The sequence below is a fragment of the Neophocaena asiaeorientalis genome, unplaced genomic scaffold, assembly GCF_003031525.2.
Source record: "Neophocaena asiaeorientalis asiaeorientalis breed wild unplaced genomic scaffold, Neophocaena_asiaeorientalis_V1.1 scaffold92, whole genome shotgun sequence".
Lineage (NCBI taxonomy): Eukaryota > Metazoa > Chordata > Mammalia > Artiodactyla > Phocoenidae > Neophocaena > Neophocaena asiaeorientalis.
Genome location: NW_020174057.1, coordinates 1,106,626 through 1,132,761, shown reverse-complemented (window position 1 = coordinate 1,132,761; position 26,136 = coordinate 1,106,626). Strand labels below are relative to the sequence as shown.

The following is a 26,136-nucleotide window of genomic DNA, read 5'->3' as shown; positions in this document are numbered from 1 at the left end:
CTCACCCTCCCTCCCTCCTCCCCTTCCTTCTTTCCTTCCTTCTTTCCTCTCTTTCTTTCTCTCTATTTTTCAGATATACCTTTAAGGAAAGGGACTAGTGAATCCCTTGGGGCTCCAAAAGGGAGTGTGGAAACTCTTCCAATATTAAAGGTATTGCAAGATATTTTAGAAAATATAGTTAAAAACATGAATTTTAATTTTCAAATAATATTAAGTTTGTAAATGTATAATGGTTAATTATAGAAGTAATTTTGAATATTTAATATCTGAGAAATTATGGTTTCTGTATACATTGAGAACTATATGGACATTTTTCTATGTTTTGTTTTTACTTTAGAAAAAAATCTAATCAGCTCCAAAAATAAGCTAGATAAAGCATCTTAGGAGGATTTATAGTTATATTACTATTGATATTTTGAATGTGTTGTGATTCATAGACTTACAGAGCAGAGATGTCCTACTTAGCATTCACCTCTGACAGATTAAATTAGTTACTACCTGCTAAAAATGCACCTAGAACAGTCCCTGGCATGTGGCAAGTTCTCACTGAATGTTAGCTTAAGAGAAGATAGAAGATGAGGGAGACAAATGGCCATTCTTCTTTTTGATTATAGTTTTCTTACTATATTTGAATTCTTTTTGTACATCATGGATTGTGTTGACCTGTATAGCTGAATGAGAGCCTAGGGAATTGTCTCATATATGTAATAAACATTTATTTACAGGCAAGAACTAGAATAGCATTTTGCAAACTCTGTCCTATGTGATGCTAGTACTGCCCTTCAGAAAAGGATGCTAGGGTCAAGTAACCCTGGCTGACTTGAATTAAATACAATAGTTTCCTTACTGTATGACTTCTCAGGGGCATTAATTTACTCATGAGTACTGTGGTTTTCCAAGAAGGAGATATAGAATACCATATGTTCCATTATTGAAAATAAAACTCATTTTATCTACTTAGGACGCTAATGTTCATGGACTACAGTTGAAAAATACTTTTCTAGAGAGGAAGCCAGTGATCTATATTTTGGTTTACCTGATTAATTAAAAAAACTATAATTTTAACTTACAAAAGTTGTGTTAACATTAGAGGGCATTTCAAGGTACTAAAAAATGAAGAAAAAATTCTGTAATTTCACTATATGGACCTAAACATTATCATTTTCTATATTTTCTACTAGTCTTTTTCACAATTAAAAAAAATATTTATTTATTTATTTTATTTTTGGCTGCGTTGGGTCTTTTGTTGCTGCATGTGGGCTTTTATGTAGCTGCGACGAGCGGGGGCTACTCGCTTTGTTGCAGTGCGTGGGCTTCTCATTGCGGTGGCTTCTCTTGTTGTGGAGCATGGGCTCTATGCCTGCAGGCTTCAGTAGTTGCAGCACATGTGCTCAGTAGTTGTGGTTCACGGGCTCTAGAGCACAGGCTCAGTAGTTGTGGTGCCTGGGCTTTGTTGCTCTGCGGCATGTGGGATCTTCCCGGACCAGGGCTCGAACCTGTGTCCCCTGAACTGACAGGCAGATTCTTAACTACAGAGCCACCAGGGAAGCCCTCTTTTTCACAATTTTTTTTTATTACTGCTGTTTTATTAAGTTTGTATGTAAAGTTTAGTCTAATACAAAACACAAAAATCTGTTTTCTTTCATTAATTCAACAAATCTCTATTGAGAGCCTGGTCTATGGCATGCATTGATTTAGGCTCTGAGAAGACACATTTTTAGCATAGTAACATTGTAATGTTTTTTCTTAACATGAATCCACCAGCACTTTTTCCTGTTGCTAAATGTTAATCCTCATGATTACTATGTTTTCTCTGAAAAATTGATTTGAAATATATGACATACAATTATAAAGAATATTATAATGAAGAGTCATTCCCCCATCACTCTTTTAAGAAATGAAACATAGCTAGTACAGTTGAAACTCAACTCCTCCACTAACTGTTCCTGCTCACATTGTCTTTCCCCCTACCTAGGAGTAACTGCTGTTCTAAAGAGTGATTATACATTTCAGGCATTTTAGTATTTTTATTACATATGTTTGTATCCTTAAGCAGTAGAGTACTGTTTTTAAACTTATATAAATGGTGTCATACTCTGTGTATTCTTCTGCAGCTCATTTTTTAATCTCAGTACTGTGTTTGTGAGATTGACTCAAGTTGATTTGTGTAGTCATAGTGATCATTTTCACTACTACATTCTGCTTGATCAGGGTTGCACAGTAAATGGATTTGAACTTAGGTGTGTTTCCTTCAAAGTTCAGGCATTTAGCCACTATGCTATGCTGCCTCTTGATTTAAAAAAAAAGTGTCTTCAGGATATTTGTATAAAGTATTTTCTTCTAATACATAAAAAATGCAAGTCCTAAGAAATTGGGGACAAACAAAATATCCTGAATGTACCAGAGGACTGGCGGAGCATTCTGAATTTACTTTCTTGAATGTAATGTTCATCTTCTAATAATAGGTTTCAGAGAATGCAGTTTTGAGTTCTTTATGCTGTATTGTGTCTTCTAAAGAGAGAGAGCTGAGAAGTCTTAAATTGGGAACAGAGAATGTTTGAACTGCATAAGAGATTGAGGGGGCATAAAAGCTGTCTGCCAATGGTTTTTCCAGGGATCATTTACAGTGCTTGCTAAATATGTAGCTTCCTGTTTCCCATTCTAGACGTATTGAATCATAATTTCAGGTGTGAGGTTCTTACAAGTTTGCCAGGTAGATTCTTAAGGAAACTAGAATTTAAGAATTACTGGCTTAGCGGACTAGCACTTATTCTTTGAAGCTTCATAGGGCAGGAATAGGAATACTAGTAGATGTTACAAAGTGCTAGGTTTTGGCTTGGATGGAAACATTCTGGCAATTAAAGGCACTAAATGAAATGGATTTCTTAGAAGGTGACCATGAAGAAACTGAAAACCATTTATGAACTATTGCTACTGTGTTTAAATTAGAAAAATGCACCTTTTCCTTGATATGATTTATTGCCATCTGCTGGGAAATTATCAAAATAAATATAGAAGTCTATGATGACTACAATGTGAATGGCACCCCTAAAACTGTGCCATACACTACCTGCTCAGCTGTACTGGGGCATGTGGTAGGTGGAGTAAGGGTGATTCATTGGTGTGGTCTAAGGGCATAGCAGTTGGTATTGGGAGACTTGGAGTTGAATCCTGACTTTAATGTTGACTGTGTGATCTTGAATAAACTATTTAATCTGTTTGAATATAAGTGTCCTCATCTGTCAAATTATAACAATAGTATCTATTCTACTGGTAGTATTTAAGTGATACAGTTCAAATGAGCTGTTGGTAACATTGTGGAAACCAGTAACTGGCACATGGTGGCAACTCAGTTTTTCCCTTATGTTTCGCAAAGGGCACTAAATCTCAACCTAGAGTCTCAGACCTATTTGGAAGGGAGTGAAGTGGGGAAGAGTGAGAATTTATTGTAAGGAGAGTCCAAAATCCATATGCTCACCTAGCAGAGTCTGCAGGTGGGATAAATTTTATATCTTGCATGTATACGTGCAACTATTTAAAACATATATAAGGTGCTATTGTGATTATATTTTTTAAAAACTTAAAGTTTTACTGAATACATAGCTATTTTTGACAAATGGTTTATAAAGTTTTAATAATTAATAAGTACCTCATAGGATTATGGTAATTTAAAAATTAGTCCATATAAAGCATTTAGCCCAATACTTGGAACGTGTTTTAATTCAATATTAACTGTGATGATGACAAAGATGATGGTGGTGGTGATGATGACACTGTTAGAATGTGGGTATGTGTGTGGGGTCTTTGAAGCTCCTTGGTGTTAAGAGGTATCCTTAGAGACTTCTGTTTGTGGCAAAATGGAAAACTAGGTGACCTGAAAACCCTCTTCCTACAAAACACCTAGAAATATTGGACAGAATTGAACAAATATCCTTAAGTACACCACAGAGCTCACAAGAAAGTAAGGTAAATTCCAGGGGCCAAAATAGAAAGGGGAGCTGAAAACCAAAATGGTAAGTTTATGAATAGATGCTGCAGTAGGTTGATGGGCTCAGTTACAAAGAAACTTAGATTAACCACCATTTAGGGACAAGAGATGAGCCTTGGGCACATGAAGGATGGGGCTTGGAACTCAGACTCACACATTTAGTCAGAGCCTACAAGACTCATCTTAGGAAACCGTCGACTAGAAAAATATCTGCCTATTTGGTAGGGAGGTTTCTCAGTTTGGGTACTGAAAGTGGAGTAAACGGGAGAAAGTCTCTCTTCCTAATAATTTGGACCTGCCCTCATGTAGGTCCGTTTTTCAAATTTACACTATTTGGGTTGTGATTCTCCCTGAGCCTGTGATTCTTTTTTTTTTTTTTAATAAAATTTCATTGAAGTATAGTTGATTTACAATGTTGTGTTAATTTATGCTGTATTGCAAAGTGATTCATTAAGCATATATATATTCTTTTTCATATTTTTTTCCATTATGGTTTATCACAGGACATTGAATGTAGTTCCCTGTGCTATACGGTAGGAGCTTGTTGTTTATGAGCCAGTGATTCTTGAATGGAGATTCATGTCTATATATATATATTTAATGTGTATAATCAAGTTATGTATATTCCAGAATGCAAGTATGAGTTGACATTAGAAAATCTATAATGCAGTACACCACATTAGCAGATGAAAAGGAGAAAATAACGACCACCTCACTAGATAAAGAGCTGCAACAAAAGCATTTGACGAAATTCAACAACCACCTTTTAAAAAATAACTCCTAACAAGTTAGGAATAGAAGAGAACTTCTGTATCCCATGAAGGGTATCATTCAAGACCTTTAATGACTGTTACACCTATGGTAAAAGATGAAAAGCAGTCCCTTTGTATCGATGTAACAACTTAAAGATATCTGTCATTCTTCTGATCAAAATGTCCTAGGGGCCTTAGACAGCTGTGTGAAAAAAGAAGAGCAGAAGGAAAGGTATAAGGACTGTAAAGGAAGTATCAGACTAGTATAATTCGTTGCACACTTTTAGTAATAGCAATCTAAATGTCCATCAGCAGAAGAGTGGATAAGTGAATTGTGATGTGGTCCTCAGCACAACACCATTTCATCGTAGCAGTTAAGGTGAGTGAGATAAAGTGGGCTTGAACTAGAGTCAGCCTGGCATCATTGCCATCCACGTCTAGAGTCACCTTCACACTACAGGGGGAAAACCTGGAACTACATTTCCCACCATCTCATTTCCATACAGTTCTAGGTTAGTCTTCCAGTGAGGGGCATTTGCATGAATTTGTAATACACAAGGGAGGAGAGAGTTCTTATTCTGCAGTGGCGGATGGAAGAAGTTAATTGACCAGCCTCGCTGAGCAAGCCCTTGCAATTCACTTGCTTCAGCGTGGTAGACACTTGAGGTTGTCACCTGCCTCCTAGATTCTTAGATTCCTGTAAATTCATCACTGGCAGCTTTCTTGATCTTTGCTCTCCCAGGCCTTCCAGCAGTGATGGACACTTCTAGTTCTGTGCATTAAATCCCTTTCTGCTTGCAATACCTAGAGTTGCTCTGTGTTCCTAACTAAACCCTGACTGACACACTGAGTTGCAGGAGAAGATTTCAGTGACATATGGTTGAGTGAAAAAAGTGAACTGCAGAATTTTACAAGAGAATTAAAAATATGCAAAGTGATATTGTATATTGTTAATGGACACATACACATGTAGTAAAAGTTTAAAAACATGCAAAAGAATGGTTAAAAACCAAAGTCAAGGACAGTGACTACCTCTAGGGGCAGAGAAGAGGAGGGTCACTATAAACAGTTACACAGGGGATTTCAGTGATCTGCATGTATGTGTTTGCTTTATTTCCTAAACATTTTCTGAAGAAAATATGCAAAATTAGAAAGTTTGAACAAAGCTGGTTGCTCTTTATGTTATTCTCTGTATTTGTCTCTCTGTGAGGATAATTATAATAGAAGGTATTTAGTTTTTGAAAATCACAATGTAGACCATTGGATTTGATGGCCTCCAAGTCTAGATTCCCAGCTCAGAGATTCAAAAAAAATTAACTTTCAAAATAAAGTATGTGAAAATGACAAATTATGAGTTAGATTTTTAAAATTTACCTATACATTTGGTGCCATCAGAATTTTGAAAACCATAGAAGTTATATACATGTTTTTGAAAAGTTTAGTTAATATTTGGAAAAATGATGAACTGTATTTTACCTCTATTAATAGTATTCCACATTTAATCAAAAGCAAATATACTTAGTAAGAAATATGTCATTGATCTTGGATAGGCTATTTAAATTTGTTATTTGGTTTTGAATTATTGTTAAAAACTTGGGAAGTGTTGTATATGGTTTTCCCTTAAATTTAATTTTTCTGTTTTGTTTATAAAATTCCTTTAGAAAAAACCTGAGGAACAGTTATTTTTGGCCTATGAAGTTCTTGAAAAAGCCATTGGTGGAATAAATTTGAATTGCATGTTAACTGCTTTGCCAAATGGATCATCAGTGGTTGACCATTGCTATGCCACGGTGAGAATGAGAAACTCTTACATTAGGTTTATTTTACTTAACTAGGAAGAGGGCTGGCGTTGCAAATAGGTAAGTAAAGCACGGTTTGTGGTGGCTTCCCTCTCATAGGCCAGAAATATATTCCCTTTTTTCCAGAAGAAATCAAGGAGGGTGAGGAGTCTTTGAATCTGTCACTGAAAAGGCTGCTGGTGAACTTGAAAAGCAGATTTCTTAGTGTGTAAGCCAGATTGCAAAGAGTTGAGAAGTGAGCAGACTTTAATGGCTAAGAGTAAAGTGATAACCAGAATGATAATAAGACAGAGCTGTTTTTAGTATGTTTTGATAACCATATGCCTTTTTAATTTTTACTTCAATTCTGCCGAAGCACACCCACGGTGTAGATGCAGACATGTGCAAACCAGTCACACCGAATAGTTTCATAATGGATTTGCATCTTGAACTAATTGAAGCCCAGCACCGAATGGCCGTTGTGCTTCTTGACCAATTGCAAGGTAGTAGCCATCAAAGCAAATAACTTGTTCTGAATCAGTTTTAAGACAAGTTCAAGTACAGAATCAATTTAATTTGTAAACAGTGTTGTTGTTGACTAGGTGTTTTCCAGATAAATGTCATTATTTTATTTTTTCTTACTTCTCTGATAAATATCAATAGATATATTTCATTATTTCTTTACACCTTGCATAGCAAATCAGTAAACTTCTAAAAAATTAAATTGCTTGAGTTATAGTAAATTATTGATATTTTATTAATTTAATGAAGTAAACATTTATTGAGTCTTTATCAAATCTAGGAACTATATTAAGCTTGGTCCAAATAAGACACAGCCTTTAATTTTGAGCTTCTAGATAAGTAAGCCAACTATAATAGTCAAGGTTAATAAATGCAATAGAAGTGGGCTCAGAGTGTTTGTTATGGGCACACAGAAGAGTATAACAGTTAAGAAAGTCAGGGATGGCTTCTTGGAAGAAGTGATAGTTGACCAGAAGGCTATCTTTATCTTCATAGATATCTTTATGAAGAAAATTGAGAAGGAGGCAGTCATTTTGAATGGAGAAAGCAATTTTTAGTAAGGTGGAAGCAAACAATTATATGGTGAAGTCTAGAAACTGCTGGAATTTTCTTATGGCTGCAGTAAAGAGCACACATGGGAGATTGACACAGATAAGCCTAGAGAGGTAGATCACAGATCTTGAAGGGTTAAATCGTTTATATTTTATCTTGGAAGCTATTGAAAAATGTAGAAAGACATCTCTGACAGCAGTGTGAGAGGACAGATGAGTTGGATCTAAGTTGTTTTTGCCTCATTATTTAGGTAAAGAGGTCAAAAGATTTTAAAAAAATGCCAATAGTAATTCTAGTGTGCATATAGAAACACAACTACTCAAGTTTCAGGATAAGATTTAAAATATTATTAGGTCTAAAAATCTCTTCTGTTTGAGGTTAAATTTTGATAAAGCCAAGTTACTCCTGGCATGATTATATAGTCAATATTCATTTAACTGCCACTTCCTCATTTTAAATTACTGAGTAATTATAGAATAGAACTGAGTATTCCAGCCTAACATGACTTCTGATCTCTGTCGAATACATTCAGATGTCCCATCATATATACAGCTAAACAAATTTAATCAAATGCTGGTTAATTAAATAATTTTTGAGTGCAGACTTTTTCTCCTCAGCTTTATTAAGATATAATTGACATACCGCATTATGTAAGTTCAAGGTGTACAACGTGTAGATTTGATACACTAACATATTGCAAAATGATTACTGTCATAGTGTTAGCTAACAGCTCAAGCATGTCACATAATTCCCGTTTCTTTTTCTGTGGTGAGAACATTCAAGATTTACTCACTTTGCAACTTACAAGTGTCTACTACAGTATTATTAACTATGATCCATGCTGTACATTAGGTCCCCAGAACTTATTCATCTTATGTACCCTTTGACCAATATCTCTCCATTTTCCCACTTCCTCAGCCCCTGGTAACCACCATTCTACTCTCTGTTTCTATGAGTTTGGGTTTTTTAGATTCCACATATAAGTGATGCCATACAGTATTTGTCTTTCTCTGTGTAACTTATTTCACCTAGCATAATGCCCTCAAAGTCCATGCATATTAGTGCAAATGTCTTTCGCCTGACTGAATAATATTCCAGTGTGTGTGTGTGTGTGTGTGTGTGTGTGTGTGTGTGTGTGTGACATCTTCTTTATACGTTCACCTACTGATGGATATTTAGGTTGTTGCCATATCTTAGCTATTGTGAATAATGCTGCAATGAACATGGGACTGTAGATGTCTCTAAGATCTTGTTTTTATTTCCTTTGGAGATATACCCAGAAGTAGATTTCTGGATCATATAGTACTTCTATTTTTAATTTTTTGAGAAACCTCCATAGTGTTTTCCATAGTGGCTTAACCAATTTACATTCCTACCAATAGTGTATAAGGGTATCCTTTAATCCACAGCCTCGCCAATGTTTATTATCTTTTGTCTTTTTTGATGATAGCCATTTTAATAGGCGTGAGGTAATATCTTATTGTGGTTTTGATTTGCATTTCCCTGATGATTAGTGATGTTAAGCATCTTTTCATGTACTAGTAGGCCATTTGTATATTTTCTTTGGAAAAATGTCTATTTAGTTCCTCTGTCCACTTTTTTTTTTTTTGTGGTACACGGGCCTCTCACTGTTGTGGCCTCTCCCGTTGTGGAGCACAGGCTCCGGACGCGCAGGCTCAGCGGCCGTGGCTCACGGGCCCAGCCGCTCTGTGGCATGTGGGATCTTTCCGGACCGGGGCACAAACCTGTGTCCCCTGCATCGCCAGGTGGACTCTCAACCACTGTGCCACCAGGGAAGCCCTCTTCTGCCCATTTTAAGATCAGATTTTTTTATTATTAAATGGCTTGAGTTTTTTATATATTTTGGATATATCTATAGATACCTATATATCTATATATAGATAACCGACTTTAAAAAAAATGCACAACATGAGAGTTGCAAGTTAAGTTTTATTTGGGGCAAAATGAGGACTATAGCCTGGGAGACAGCATCTCAGATAGCTCTGAGAAACTGCTCCAAAGAGGTAGGGGGAAGGTCAGTATGTATGTGATTTTGGTGAAGGCGGGGAGTACATGGAATGAAGCACATATTTTTTTGCAGAAATCGGGGCACGAACCCGTGTCCCCTGCATCGGCAGGCGGACGCTCAACCACTGCGCCACCAGGGAAGCCCACCATGAAAGATTTTAGTGTTTTTCTAGATATGAGGGGATACAAGAATTGGCCTCATAAAATCAGCTCCTGAAAATACCTAACTATCTGAAGACCTGTTCTACCAGTTTTTCCCAGAGCACAGAGGGCCTCATTTCTGCTCTCCACCCCGAGCTCCTTTCAGGGGATGTTGAAAGTCAGCAGCTGCAGCTGCACATGATCTAATCCTTGTAGAGGTAGCTGGCAAGTGCCAGTTTGTAGTTGACTCTTTCTCTCTCTCTCTCTCTCTCTCTCTCGTGTGTGTGTGTGTGTGTGTGTGTGTGTGTGTGTGTGTGTGTATGTATATATTTACATAGGATTAGTTATTATTTCTTTGCAATATCTCTGGATCTGCTTGATATTTTTCTCTGCTTTATTGAACTGCCACCCTAGCACAGATTATCACTTTTTTTCTCCTGTCATTCTTCACTCTTGTATGCTGCTGTCTGACTAATGTTGCCTAAATACTGCTTTTGTCATTCTTATTCAAGAACTTTACAGTGGTTGTCTATTGATGACTGTGGCATTTAAATGTGACTCCTGTATTGGGCATTCAGCGTTTTCTTGCAATCTCATCCTTCTTATCTCCAGTGATTATAATCATGAGAACCATCACTTAATTACCATTTATAATACCCTAGGTACTGAGAGAAAGATGCATTATTTTCCGCTTTGTGTTGCTATTTCCATGAAGATAAATTTCCTTATCCTTTGCCATTAAAGGAGCCTTATATCCTTTAATGGTGTCTTTTGGCATCTTTTCATCAATCAGTCATCATCCCATGGTGACTCATGTGCATTAGCACAAATAATTAAACTTCAATAAAAGGGGTTTATTGTAAGGTTACTACAGGTACACTCATGTACCTTTAAGGAGAGAAACAATATATTGCCAGGTCTCTTGAGGGCCAGACCTGGAAAATCAAGAATCAGTGCAATATTCTCCATCTCCCTGGACCAGCATACCTTTATTTTCTTCTCCCTCATCCTGCTACCTCTTTCCTGGACCACCGTGATGGTCATTCCTAGTTGCACACCAGGATCTCTCACTGCTCACAATCGGGAATAATTTGTGTGTCAGTTAAAAATCTTGAGAGAGGCTCTGATTTTATCAGCCACAGATAGAAGAGAATGGAGGTCTTCATGTGGTACCCAGAGCTCTTGCAGGAACCATGGATGGAGCAATTTTGAAAAGTTTATGAAGGGGGAAAGTGAACAAAAGTTGGTTGGACCCTATTTATCAACCTTCAAGATAATTTTATTTAAGGTGAAATAGAAAATCAAATATTGTTATAATTTAAAAATTCTTGATCTTCTCATACAGTAGCAAATAAAAGAGAATTTAATGATGAAACTGTATTAGATTTGTTTGAATTTTTATCTATTAATGAAAAAAAGATGACATGATAGAGGAAGCAATAATTTTACAAATAGTTACTCTTTAGTGTTTAGAAAATATTTCCTTTCTTGAACATAAACCTAATTGTGATAACAATCTCCTTCTTCTCCTTCTTCTCCTTCTTCTTCTTCTTCAGTTTTGCAGACACCAACTGTTAGCAAAAATATATCTACCAAAGGTGCAGAAAAGCCGAAAAAACCTGGAAGTCCTGATTGTTTTACAGGTAATTAAGTTTTGGATAAACTGTCTTTCTGAATTTTTTAAAGATAGTTTTTATGTTGCCCTTTTGGTGAAATGTTTGTTGCTTTTACAGAATTAAATGTAATGAATAAAATAAGGAAGAATAAGCTATCCAAAGCAATTTACTTGATGCAGAAAGCCCTTCTAATGTTTGAGAAAGATGCAGCCTGTACATCTCTACATAACTTCTTGATGGTAACAATATATCATTTCTTCTTTTAGTCCTGACATGCAACCCCTGTTAAAAATGAATGATTTATTTCTCTTTGCTAAAAATAATGTGTTGCCGTTAACATTAGATTATGAACTTTTAGATTTGCCGTGTCTAGTCTTCTCTTTGTGAAGTGCAATAGTTTTAAGCAGGGAAATTAATCTGTATCTCTAGCCCTGAACTCTCCTGAAATGAGAGGTTCTCTCTCTGCAGGGAGACCTTACATGGGGAGCTTAATAAAATCAGGATTCAAAATGATGTAAATCGTAGAATGTAAGTGACACTGTGCCAGCATCAATGCATTCCTTACTATGGAACTAAAATACTTAAAGTCCATGGGCTAAAGTACCTTCTCTCAGATGGATATTGCTGATTTATGGACCAATTGCCTTGCTGTTGTTGTCTCTCTCTGACCTGGAAATTGTTCTGTCTTCTTACTTATTCATTGTATGTTGATTTTAGAGTTTAAATTTCTGAGGGGAATCACATTTCTGTTTTATTTTTGCCCCTGTGTATCACAAAAGTTTGACTGTTGGCTGAATGAATGGCATATGATGAGGTAGAGAATACAAGTAGCTTGTCTGACAAGGGAAAGAAAAGAGTAAGTCAAAGCTAGGGGAAGGATACAGAGTTTAAGAAGAGTTCGACATATAGTGGGGGTCCTCTAATAGAAGAGGGAAGGGGATGAGATTGAAAGCACATGTAAGCACATCTTCAGTGGAGGGTGGGCTGCAGAGCAGACACCTCATCCTCCGATATAAAAGGGAAGGAGGAACAGACAGATGTAGATTTCAATAAGTCCATTGGTGTGGAGGCAGAGAGTTGAGTGGATGCCTTCTTATCTCAATCATGTGTAAAATAGGAGGCAAGGGAATCTGCCAGCCATGGAGAGTGAGGGTGGCTAGTTGGACTGGGGAGAGAGAAGGTGATTGGAGAGTGGAGAGGAATGGATGAGGGAGCTGACTCTAAGTTAAAGGACTGGCCAGCATCCTGAAGTTCTGGCTGAGGTTGAAGACCATGTATTTTCAGGTGGCCTCGTCTGCATGCTGGTATGATATTATCCTGGTGTGGTACTCTTAGTAGCTGTGACAGTAGAGATTTGTACTGGACTGGATTTTTAAAAAAAGTACGAAAGTATAGGTTAAAAGTTCATAATGAAAAATGGGTGTAGATTGAGTAGGGAAGGAAGTAACACCATCAAGACTTTTAAAGACTTGGTAGACTATGGAGATATCAAGAGATTGGGCATCTCTCTGAGGTCAGGGACCAGAAAATCAGAATCTGAGAGAGCTAGAAGGATAGGTGTTGGAAGTTAGAAAGTATTGGGTTGACCTAAAAGTTCATTCCGGATTTTCCATAAGATGTTACGGAAAAACCTGAACCAACTTTTTGGCCAATGCAATAGAATATTGGAATTTTAGATTTCTGGTATGTAGTACTTCCTGATCATAAGTCCATCACTTCATTCATCCAACATATGTTTTTGAGTGCCTATGATCCATTCAGCCAATGTTTTATTGCAAGTTGACTATGTGCCTGGTATTATGCTGAGTACAAGGGATAAAAACGAACAAAAATCCTCTCTTTATTCAACCAATATTGATGGATTGCCTGCTCTTTGTGGTCTCTGTCTTCAAGATAAATCCAGTCTATGGGAACATAGACGTCTAAGTAGGTGATTATGAGTCATTGTCATAGGTGCTCTAATTGCAAGAGTGCCAGGGGAATTCAGGAAGGGAATACCTGACCCAACAGTGGGGAATATTTGAAGAAACATCCAGAAAAAGTGACATGAAGTTGAATACTGAAAGACAGGCAGGAGTACCCAGAGAAAGAGAAAGACAAAAGTGGAAAGGACATGCAAGGCAGAGAGAACAACCTGTGCAAAGGTCCTGAGGCTAGAAAGGTCATAGAGTGCTTGTGGTCCTGGAGGTCATTCAGTGTAACAGAAGCTTCGATGCAACGGCAAAGGGGAGGGAAGTGTTTGGTGAGGATGGTAAGAGGTGAGACCAGAGAGAAAGTAGAGTCTAGCTCGTAAGAAGTCTAAGGATTCTGGATAAAAAGATGCTATCAGTGTTCAAGGTGGGGAAGTCTGTCCTGGCAGTATTAGGGGAGAGCCTCATTACAGTAGAATTTCCAGCATCTGAATGAAGGAATTGGATGATGGTATTGGATGGTCTCGGCTGACCAGGCCAAGTGGTGTCTGATCTCTGCTGGAAGACTCCTGGGGTTCAGATCCATTTTCTCAGCAGTTGCTTCTGCAGCCGCTCGCTACTGCCTAGTGCTTGGAGGACATTAGTACTTCAGTCCTACTTCCATGGCAAGTAAAACTTATCTTTCTTTTAGAACTGTTTTTCTCAGGACTCATCTCATGACCTCTCACAGTCCAGAGAGAGTCAAGCCTCTGGGATTTTCCCTTTTGGTTTATTATGATGCAATCTTGTCTTTATATTATCACAATATGCCCATTGCTCTGTTAGGTCTCTGTCTTTCTACCACTGTGACTGGGAACACACGGGAGATGTGAGAGGTCTGAAGTTTTCACGTTCTCCTTGTGTATCTTTTCCTTCTATTTCTTAAGTGAAACTTTTAAGAAAAATTATAATATCCTCTTAGACTCATGAGAGGCATTTAGAAGCTCTACTTTTTACGAGGAGCCCTCCATAAGAATTGTCACCAGCTGGGAAATGTTGAATATTTATTTAGAAGTCCTGAAATCTTCTATAGCCACCTCTGCTCCTCTGTGGCAATTTTTCATCCTGGTGTTAAAGCTTAATGATCAGTCCTCAGGGTACTCTCATAAACAACGATGTTATGGCTCAAATAATTGCCAAAGTTTCTTTCCTTAAAGAAGACAAATAAATTTCATTCCCTTGGCAATCATTTTCTTTTGGGCTATATTACAGCATGCTTTACATTATCACGGTCTGGTAATAAAATTATCCACAAATCAGTATTTGATGTGTCACCTGATACCATAAAAAAGATTTGAAAAGCCTGGGTCTTTGCAGAATCCTTAAATAATTCATACCCTGTTTTAGTTTTTCAGAAGTTTCCCGACCTTGTGGAGATGGATACTCTCATCAGGTGTCTGTTTTATTCCAAGTCCATTAAAGGTGGACTAGCTTGTTGCTATGGATGAGGGACAGACCTTTGATAAGAACCCGTTAGCCTTCCAAAAGAGATGGCTGGCTTTTTTTCTTGATTGTGGGGCTTTATTTTTCTCATTTTCCTGTCTCGGTTATTTGACTTCTGGAAGTCCATATTGGCATTTTACACATTATACCTCAGATTGATTTTAATGGATTGCACCTAGAACCAGCCTGAGATGTCTCTGATTTTCTACTTCCGATAAATAGAGGAGTCAGTATATGGCTTATGATCATCACTCCTAGTTCACTTCAGAGTCCAGCAGCCCAACCTTCAGCGTCTTTGCGGAGCAATTCCTCACTGGGAAGAGGCAGGAATACTCCTCAATCCAAGTGCTGAGGGTACCAGGGCAGGGTTGTATACTGTTGTTTTCTGTCTAGCATTTCTTTCCCTCTTCCAAACATCACCTTTGGAGGAATTTCTTCTTCCCCACTAGAAGAAATCAGGTAGGACTTTTCAGGGCCTCTCTTCTCTGCCAGCCAAGAGGAGGACTGGTGATGCAAGCTAGGCTGATTGGTTGCTCCCTTCTTGGAATCTGAATCTTGAACAGAGGGATAAAAAGACAAAAAGTAGTTGGCATTCATTCATTCCAATGCCTGTGTCCTGATTAGACTATGTTAGTTGTGTTCTGTAGACCCTCTTGCCTCTCTGGACCTGCTGTGTTCCAAGCCTCATGTTGCTGTTGCTTCTGTTGCAAAGAGCCCTAACTGATGCATCTAGTGTTCCCCTAGGACTATATGTTGAAACTTAAATCAATAATTGACATGATTTTAGCAGTTCCGAAATCCAGTCATAATGCTTCAACTCTAAGCAAAGGAGCATTATAGATTAGCAGATTATTTTTTATAATCAACACAGAATCCACTTTTATGGTCCTAATTTGAAACCAGAACTCATGAAGAAGCCCAGGCCACTAGAAGTTCTAATCACTCCTGGCTCTAATACTTGCTGAATTTACACCTTGATGGCCCCTAAATACCATTGTATTAACTATGTTAGCAGTAACTGGATTACCAAGTGAAGTGATTTTTCCTATTTTATAACATTTTAGTCAAATTAATTCTATTTGCTTTTTTAAGGAAAAATATATGTAAGCCAGTATTCTTCAGAGATCTTCTCAGTTCTTTTTAATTGTTCATGCTGAAGTCTTCCTCATAAAGAGTAAAACCCTTTTTGATTCTAACCCCCCTGTTTTGAGGTCATGTTTTGACCTGCAGTCTTCAAACTACTGACAGAGATTTTAGAATATTTACATTTTAGGATTTTTTTCTTTTAAATATTTTGACGTTATTGCATAGAAAACTTCATCTCTGGCTGCCTCTCCATGCTTCTTTTTAACTTCACTTTGTATTAAGACAAGAAATCATAATGGTTAGGAGTATAAGGCTCTTGGATTAGAGTTTTGGTACTGCCACTGACTAGCTGTATGACCAAGGTCAAATTACCCATGCTCTGTTAAATTTTAATTTCTTCATTTGTAAAATGGGTGTTTTGGGGAAGATTCAATGAAATGATGCCTATAAAATGCTTAGCATTTGACATAGAATAAGCAGTCAATAAATGTTAGCCATTATTATTACTACTATTTTATCTTCTAATTTAAGCACTGTGGAATATTCTTTTTGTCACATCAGTATGATTTTTGATGCTTTAGATATATTTTTCTCTATCAAACTACACATTTCTTTCTGTCTTTTCTCTTAGATCTTATAAAGCGTATATTTTATTCTCAGCAATATTCTTTGCCAGGATTCTTGGATATGACAACCTACTTTTCATCTTCTTCTGAAATGTACATAATATTGTTGAGAACCCAGAATATACCTCGGGAGATCTACTAGATGAGTAATAAATATGGTACTTTATCATTCCAGTCTTGTGATAGTTGTTTAGGTGTGTCCTAATCACGGCCTTCCAGATTGCATTACATCTTTCTGCAAGTGTTTTGCTGCACTGTGGATGTTAAGTCGTTTTCAAATGTATTTAATGTCAATGTGTCATCATAAGCCTTGAGTAACTTGTAAAAAGAGGCAGGTCACACATTCTCTAGTGGGAACCATAGGCAGAGAGATTTGCATTCAGACAGTAGTACTTTGGACTTCAGTACTATTGTTTTGTGGCAATAAAACAATATGTTTTTTTAATTGAAGTGTAGTTGCTTACAATATTATATGTTACAGGTGTACAGTATAGTGGTTCACAACTTTGAAAGGTTATACTCCATCTATAGTTACTATAAAGTATTGGCTTTATTCCCTGTGTTGTACAATATATCCTTATAGCTTATTTTATTTTAATTAAAAAATATTTTATTGGAGTATAGTTGACTTACAATGTTATGTTAGTTCCAGGTGTACAGCAAAGTGAATCAGTTATTCATATACATATATCTACTCTTTTTTAGATTCTTTTCCCATATAGGTCATCACAGAGTATTAAGTAGAGTTCCCCGTGCTATACAGTAGGTCCTTATTAGTTATCTATTTTATATATAGTAGTGTGTATATGTCAATCCCAATCTCCCAATTTATCCCTCCCCCCACTTTCCGCCCTGGTAACTGTAAGTTTGTTTTCTATATCTGTGACTCTATTTCTGTTTTCTAGATCAGTTGATTTGTACCCTTGTTTTTAGATTCCACATATAAGGGATATCACATGATATTTACCTTTCTCTATCTGACTTACTTCACTCAGTACGACAATATCTGGGTCCATCCATGTTGCTGCAAATGGCATTATTTCATTCTTTTTTATGGCTGAGTAAATTCCATTGTATATATGTACCACATCTTCTTTATCCATTCTTCTGTCAGTGGACATTTAAGTTGCTTCCATGTCTGGCGATTGTATATAGTGCTGCAACGAACATCAGGGTGCATGTGTCTTTTTGAATTACGGTTTTCTGCAGATATACACCCAGGAGTGGGATTACTGGATCATATGGTAAGCAACTGACCAAGGATTAATCTCCAAAGTATACAAGCAGCTCATGCAGCTCAATATCAAAAAAACAAACAAACAATCCAAAAATGGGCAGATCTAAATAGACATTTTTCCAAAGTAGACATACAGATTGCCAACAAACACATGAAAGGATGCTCAACATCACTAATCATTAGAGAAATGCAAATCAAAACCACAATGAGGTATCACCTCACATCAGTCAGGATGGGCATCATCAAAAAATCTACAAACAGTAAATGCTGGAGAGGGTGTGGAGAAAAGGGAAGCCTCTTGCACTGTTGGTGGGAATGTAAATTGATACAGCCACTATGGAGAACAGTATTGAGGTTCCTTAAAACACTAAAAATAGAACTACCATATGACCCAGCAATCCCACTACTGGGCATATACCCTGAGAAAACCATAATTCAAAAAGAGTCATGTACCACAATGTTCATTGCAGCTCTATTTACAATAGCCAGGACATGGAAACAACCTAAATGTCCATCAGCAGATGAATGGATAAAGAAGATGTGGTACATATATACAATGGAATATTACTCAGCCATAAAAAGAAATGAAATTATCTGTAGTGAGGTGGATGGACCTAGAGACTGTCATACAGAGTGAAGTAAGTCAGAAGGAGAAAAACAAGTACCATATACTAACGCACATATATGGAATCTAAAAAAACGGTACCAATGAACCTAGGGGCAGGACAGGAATAAAGACACAGATGTAGAGAATGGATTTGAGGACATGGGGAGGGGGGAGGGTAAGCTGTGACGAAGTGAGAGAGTAGCATTGACATATGTGCACTGCCAAATGTAAAACAGATAGCTAGTGGGAAGCTGCTGCATGGCACAGGGAGATCAGCTCTATGCTTGAGAGGTGGGATAGGGAGGGTGGGAGGGAAGCCCAAGAGGGAGGGGATATGGGGATATACGTATACATATAACTGATTTACTTTGTTATACAGCAAAAATTAATATAACATTGTAAAGCAATTATACTCCAATAAAGATATAAAACAAACAAAACAACATGTTTTGTTAGACATATTAGGCGACATGTTGGCCATGGATAGGCAAGTCACACCCATATCGATAATACTTTCTCTTTCACAATTAAGTAGAGCTGGTTTCATGCAAATTTTTCTATCTTGATTTTTTGCGTCTTCTTTTCTGGTGATATTTCCTCCTTGTACTTGAGGAACCCCCTTTAAAAAAACCCTAATCACTTTCTTTTCTTTAATTGAGGTATAATAGACAACATTGTATTAGTTTCAGGTGTACAACGTTATAATTCCATTTTTATATATATTGCTAAATGGTCACACAAGTCTTGTTAACTTATGTTACTATGTATTAATAATATATTATTAACTTATATAATTGTCGCCATACAGTTAACACATTTTTTCTTGCGATGAGAACTTTTAAGATCTACACTTTTAGCAACTTTCACATATGCAATACAGCATTAACTATATTCACCATGCTGTGCGTTATATCCCCATGACTTATTTATTTTATAACTGGGAGTTTGTACCTTTTGACCCCCTTCATCCATTTTTGCCCACCCCCAACTCCCTGCCTTTGGCAAACACCAATCTGTTCTCTGCATCTGTGAGCTTGGTTTTTGTTTTTGTTTTTTTGTTGGATTCCACATATACGTGAGATCATATGGTGTTTATCTTTCTCTGTCTAGCTTCTTTCACTTATCATAATGCCCTCAAGGTCCATCCATGTTGTTGCAAATGGCAAGATTTCATTTTTTTTAATGGCTGAATAAAATTTCGTTATTTATCCATCCATCTCACATTTTCTCTATCCATTCCTCCAGTGGTGCACATTTAGGTTATAAATGATGTTGCAGTGAACATGGGAGTGCATATATCTTTTTGAATTAGTATATCAATCACTTTCTTATAAGTAGAATTTTATTAGCAGCTCAATGATTTACCTCGCTAAGTTCGGACTGGGGCACGAACCCGTGTCCCCTGCATCAGCAGGCGGATTCTCAACCACTGCACCACCAGGGAAGCCCGCTAAGTTAGGATTTTAATTTCTAACTAGCATTAGGTCTACCTTGAGTTCTATTAGATAATTTATCTGATTTCCCTAAATCAAGGACTCTGTCTGAGACTTTTCTCTTGTTACCTTTCACTTAAAACTTCAATACGTTGATCTATCTTTCTGTTTTTGTGTCAGGGAGGGTGGGAGGGAGGGAGACGCAAGAGGGAAGAGATATGGGAACATATGTATATGTATAATTGATTCACTTTGTTGTAAAGCAGAAACCAACACACTTTTCTATTGTCTTTATGGTCTCTATTTCCCCTCTGATCTTTGATGTTCCTTCTACTAACTTTGGACTTAGGTTTTTTGTTCTTCTTCTCATTCCTTGAAGTGTGAAGTTAGATTGTTTATTTGATGTCTTTCTTTGTTCTTAAGGTGGACATTTTCGCTAAAAACTTCCCTCTCAGAACTACTTTTGCTGCATCCTATAAATTTTAGTATGTTGTGTTTTCATTTTCATTAGTCTTATGACAGCATTAACTATATTCATAAGACTCTTTCCATTTCTTTTTTTTTAAATTAATAGTGACTATTAAAAACTGTTCAAATATCTTTTTGGCCATTGAAACTGTAATCATATTTTTCTCATTTGATTTATGGATAAATTAAATTATATCCTTAGACTTCCTAATATTAAATCATCCTTTTATTCCTGGGAAAGAGACAATATAATTACAGTACATTATTCCTTTAACATATTGTTAGATCAATGTATTAGTATTTTATTTAGGACGTTTACATTAATATTTGTAAGAAGATTGCTCTATGTTTTTAAGTGCAGTCATTTTTTCAGGTTTTGTTATCAAAGCTATAATAATTTTAGAATATTCTCTGAGGAGCTTTCTCTGTAGTTAGAAATTTAAAAAATGGCATAGGAATTAATCAGTTCATGAATATTCAAAATATTTTAAAAAATAGTATCAGTTGAGACTGACGCTCGTGGGAAAGTCCTTTTGGATATCGTTTTTGGATATCTTTCCCAGTTTCTTTCATCATTATTCCTGTGTTCAGGTTTTTCTTCTTGAGTCAGTCACTGGCCATTTGTGTATCTTCTTTGGAGAAATGTCTATTCAAACCCCTTGTTCATTTTTTAATGGGGTTGTCTTTTTATTATTGATTTGTAACAGTTCTTAATATATTCTGAATACACGTCCTTTATCAGATATATGATTTGCAAATATTTTGTCCCATTCTGTCAGTTGTCTTTATTTTTTTGATGGTATCATTTGAAGTTTTAAATTTTGAAGAATTTCAGTTTACCTACTCTTTCTTTTGGTGTGCTTTTGGTGTCATATCCAAGAAACCATTGTTTAACTCAAGGAGGTGAAGAAATTTACTCCTATATTTTGTTCTAAGAATTTTATAATTTTAGCTCTTATATTTGGTTCTATGATTCATTTTGAGTTAACTATTTGTATATAATGTGATGTATGGGTCTCACTTTCTTCTTTTGCAAGTGGATGTCTAATTGTCCCAGTGCAGTTTGTTGGAAAGGCTATTCTATTTTCTATCATTCAATTTCTTTTTTTTACATCTTTATTGGAGTATAATTGCTTTACAGTGGTGTGTTAGTTTCTGCTTTATAACAAAGTGAATCAGTTATACATATACATATGTTCCCATATCTCTTCCCTCTTGCATCTCCCTCCCTCCCACCCTCCCTATCCCACCCCTCTAGATGGTCACAAAACACTGAGCTGATCTCCCTGTGCTATGCGGCTGCTTCCCTACTCCTGGCTGCAGCACCAAGAGCCTTTCATCTACACGGCTCAGAATAAAAGGGAGAAAAAGTAGAAAGAAAGAAAGAGAGAGAGAGAAAGAAAGGAGAGAGGGAGGGAGGGAGGAAGGAGGGAAGGAAGGAAAGAAAGAAAGAAGATAAAATAAAATAAAGTAAGATAAAATAAAAAAGTTATTAAAATAAAAAGTAATTATTAAGAAAAAAAATTTTTTTTTCAAGAAAAAAACAAAAAACGGACGGATTGAACCCTAGGAGAAATGGTGGAAGCAAAGCTATATGGACAAAATCTCACACAGAAGCATACACATACACACTCACAAAAAGAAGAAAAGGGGAAAAAATCGTAAATCTTGCTCTCCAAGTCCACCTCCTCAATTTGGGATGATTCGTTGTCTATTCATGTATTCCACAGATGCAGGGTACATCAAGGTGATTGTGGAGCTTTAATCCGCTGCTTCTGAGGCTGCTGGGAGAGATTTCCCTTTCTCTTCTTTGTTCTCACAGCTCCCGGGGCTCAGCTTTGGATCTGGCCGCGCCTCTGCGTGTAGGTCACCTGAGAGCGTCTGTTCTTCGCTCAGACAGGAGGGGGTTAAAGGAGCAGCTGCTTCCGGGACTCTGGCTCACTCAGGCCGGGGGTAGGGGGTGGAAGGGAGAGGCACGGAGTGCAGGGTGAGCCTGCGGCGGCAGAGGCCGTTGTGATGTTGCACCAGCCTGAGGCGCCCCGTGCGTTCTCCTGGGGAAGTTGTCCCTGGATCCCGGGACCCTGGCAGTGGCGGGCTGCACAGGCTCCCCGGAAGGGGGTGTGTGGATAGTGACCTGTGCTCGCACACAGGCTTCTTGGTGGTGGCAGCAGCAGCCTTAGCGTCTCATGCCCGTCTCTGGGGCCCGCGCTCTTAGCCGCGGCTCGCGCCCGTCTCTGGAGCTCCTTTAAGCAGCGCTCTTAATCCCCTCACCTCGCGCACCAGGAATCAAAGAGGCAAGAAAAAGTCTCTTGCTGCTTCGGCAGGTCCAGACTTTTCCCTGGACTCCCTCCCGGCTAGCCGTGGTGCACTAGCCCCCTGTAGGCTGTGTTCACGCTGCCAACCCCAGCCCGAGCTTCAGTTCCCAGCCCCCCCTGCCCCGGCGGGTGAGCAGAGAAGCCTCTTGGCCTGGTGAGTGCCGGTCGGCCCTGATCCTCTGTGCGGTAATCTGTACGCTATGCCCTCCGCACCCCTGTTGCTGCACTCTCCTCCGCGGCTCCGAAGCTTCCCTTCTCCGCCACCCGCAGTCTCCACCCGCGAAGGGGCTTCCTAGTGTATGGAAACCTTTCCTCCTCAGCTCCAGCGCACTGGTGCAGGTCCTGTCCCTATTCTTTTGTCTCTGTTTATTCTTTTTTCTTTTGCCCTACCTAGGTACGTGGGGACTTTCTTGCCTTTTGGGAGGTCTGAGGTCTTCTGCCAGCGTTCAGTAGCTGTTCTGTAGGAGTTGTTCCACGTGTAGATGTATTTCTGGTGTATCTGTGGGGAGGAAGGTGATCTCCGCGTCTTACTCTTCCGCCATCTTCCCCTCGTCTCCCCTCTATCATTCAATTTTAATCTTTACTTGGGTTTTGGCTTTAGTGCTCAGAGTCTTTGCTTTTTAATTTTATGTAAGAGAGGAGTTTAACTCATTTACATATATTATTATTGGTGTTATAGTTAGCCTTACTATATTTATTTTGAAATATTATTTAGATTTTCTGATTTTTATGTTTTTTTGTTTCATGTGATACCACTAAATGTGTAACCTTTTAAAAAGGTGATCGCTTTTCCTTTAGGTTTATAGAATAAGTACTTTTGTATATTTTATTTGTTTTTGCTGATAGTAAGAAACCATCAATAATTTGGTTTTAAATAATTTTATAAACCACATATGCCAATAGTCATTACTTGAGAGTCACATTTCAAGTTGCATTGAGTGTAGGTGTATAGTTCATAAGTATCAATGCAGATAATATTGTTACAAAATTTTTAAGGACGATGAAATATGATTGCAGATATTCAGAGGGTTTGATTTGAAAATGAAATATATTAATGTATGATAATGATGATACACATGTTAGACATATAAATATAATGTCATTGCCTTAATAGCTATTTTTTACTTGGCCTTATTTATTAGCTATTTTTTACTTCTGGAAAATCATTTACTACTTGAAATATGTATACCACTGAGCATCAAAAAATACATATATCAAGATAATGTTTAACATCACCAGAATTCTCCAAATACAATGAAGTTCAAGCTCTTGAAATGTGATTTCCTATTTTCACACTTTATTATAGGAAGCATATTCTTTAATTGAGAAGACCGAAGCAGAACAAAGTGTACTGTATTCATATCAGAAATATGTGGAAATTGCTAAAAGAAAGAAAAGCAGAGTACCTCCTCCACCCATCCTGCTAGCCCGAACTCATTGTTCTGTGACATTAAAACCTGCTCCATTTATTTCTGATGTTAAGGTATGTTGTCTATTATGACCTTTACCTCACGGAAAGCAACATAAGTACTTTTATGACTATAATAATGAATACTTTTATTGCCTTTAGGGCTTGAATAATCTTATTGGTTAATATAAACACTGAACACTGGGATTAGTATTCCAGTATCTTTAACTATCTGTAGTTTCTTCATGACCCTTTTTCCTTTATGCTGTTTCCCTTTTGGCTCCTTATAGCTTTGCTATAAGAAACTTACTCCTATATTGCTACACCCAGATATATAGTAAGGAGAAATGAGAGAGAAGCATTTTGAAGTATCTTCCTCACCATGACACAGTCATATGCTGACATCCTAGTGTGCTCAACTTCAAGAAGGTTTCCTTGAGATAGAATCAGGCATTTAAAGGGGATAGAAGTTACTGTGAGAGCCAATGATGAAGATAAGAAAATTTGGAGGTGGTGAATTTAGAGACTCTTCCGAAAGTTCTTCTGTGTAAATGGGGATCCTTTTTTTTTTTTTGCGGTACGTGGGCCTCTCACCGTTGTGGCCTCTCCCGTTGCGGAGCACAGGCTCCGGACGCGCAGGCTCAGCGGCCATGGCTCACAGGCCCAGCCGCTCCGCAGCATGTGGGATCTTCCCGGATCTGGGCACGAACCCGTGTCCCCTGCATCGGCGGACTCTCAACCATTGCGCCACCAGGGAAGCCCATTGGGGATTCTTTTAATGCAAACAAATGATCATTCTAACCACATTATAAGTCATAACTCTTTATGTATTTATTGAAGCTCTTTCTCCTAGCCCCAGTGCCTTGGAACTTAGCCTAAATGGGACTGTTATTTGAGATTTAGTTTCCTCATAAGCATTTGGTTCCACCTAATTTATATTTTAAATATGGCATTTTCCTCTTTTGGGTGATGAACACATGCTCTTTGGTGTTGTAGAAAAAACAAAGTTGTTTCTTTGATTATTCTTAGGATGTTCTGCTTGAACTTAAATACATCGTCTTGATGTAGTGGAAAGGGCATGGGCTTTGAAGTCAGACAAATACAGATTTAAAATTCTACCTCTACCCCAGCAATATGACCTTACGAAATCTAAATATACTTTCTGAGTGTTTTTTAAAAATTTGCTTTTATTATCTTTTCCATTTGTAAAATGTTTCTTCTGTGAAAATTAAATGAGATATTATAGCATATTCTTGGCATATTAACCGATGTCCTTCCATCCCTTGTATTAAACATATGTAGTAATGTAGCTAAAATCAGTTAATGAGGTTATACACTGTGATTATATTATCTGATGATTTTTTTTCATAAATTCTGTCCAATGAGAATTATTGAGTGTCTGCTATCTGTCAAGCTCTATGTGAGGTAACGTATAAAAATAAACACAAATAAAACATGGTTCCATATTTTGAGAAGCTTCAGACTAATGGGAGGTGGACATCAGTGAGAAGTAATACCACCTCATAATGCCTTATAATTGGAGGAATAGAAGCAACATTCATCCTAACTGTGCTATAATAAATGCATTATTGCAGTTGCTAATAGTTCTAAAATTCAACTTTGGATTTTGGGGATCTGTTTAAGAATAAGGATCACTGACTTCGGAAATTCAGTACAGAGCTAAGACTGGATGATTTGCCAAGAGTTTTCGTTTGTTTTTACTTGAATGTTTTGATTTATTTAACCAGGTTCTTATTTTTTATGTATCTCAAATTAGTGACTAGTTTATTTCATAATGCTTATTAATAGGAAGGCATAAGCATCCCATACTTGACCTGTACTTGTAGGACTTGTCACTCAGCACATGATGTGAAGTTGATGTATATTATATTTTGGTGAAGTTGTGTGCTCCTGGAAATTATACCTTCTATTACCCACTCCATAGCACTAGATGGTGCTATGGACTTAAATACCTTTTCTAGTTTGAGATTTCAGCCATCTTTTGTTTTATCAAAACCTCTTGTTAAGGCATTTGTTGCATTAACATCTGTTTTAATGGTTGAAAATGCTAGTGTTACTTGTAAACTTTTACGTCCAAAGCTAGTGGTGGTTTGTCCATGGTGTCGTTTCTCTTACATAGACTCTAAGGACACAGTCTTCTAATAGTTTCACAGACTAAGATGTTTT

At 37.4% G+C, this 26,136-nt stretch overlaps 1 protein-coding gene across 1 annotated transcript in view; it reads left to right on the top strand.

Annotated features, from left to right (window-relative positions):
• The window catches only part of CFAP54 (cilia and flagella associated protein 54), a 288,982-nt gene that overhangs the window by 47,802 nt on the left and 215,044 nt on the right, over positions 1-26,136 (top strand). The window contains exons 15-20 of the mRNA XM_024754400.1: positions 74-150; positions 6,402-6,530; positions 6,895-7,021; positions 11,318-11,404; positions 11,495-11,616; positions 23,848-24,024. Of these exons, the coding sequence (XP_024610168.1) occupies positions 74-150; positions 6,402-6,530; positions 6,895-7,021; positions 11,318-11,404; positions 11,495-11,616; positions 23,848-24,024 (719 nt within the window). The remainder of the gene's footprint in view (positions 1-73; positions 151-6,401; positions 6,531-6,894; positions 7,022-11,317; positions 11,405-11,494; positions 11,617-23,847; positions 24,025-26,136) is intronic.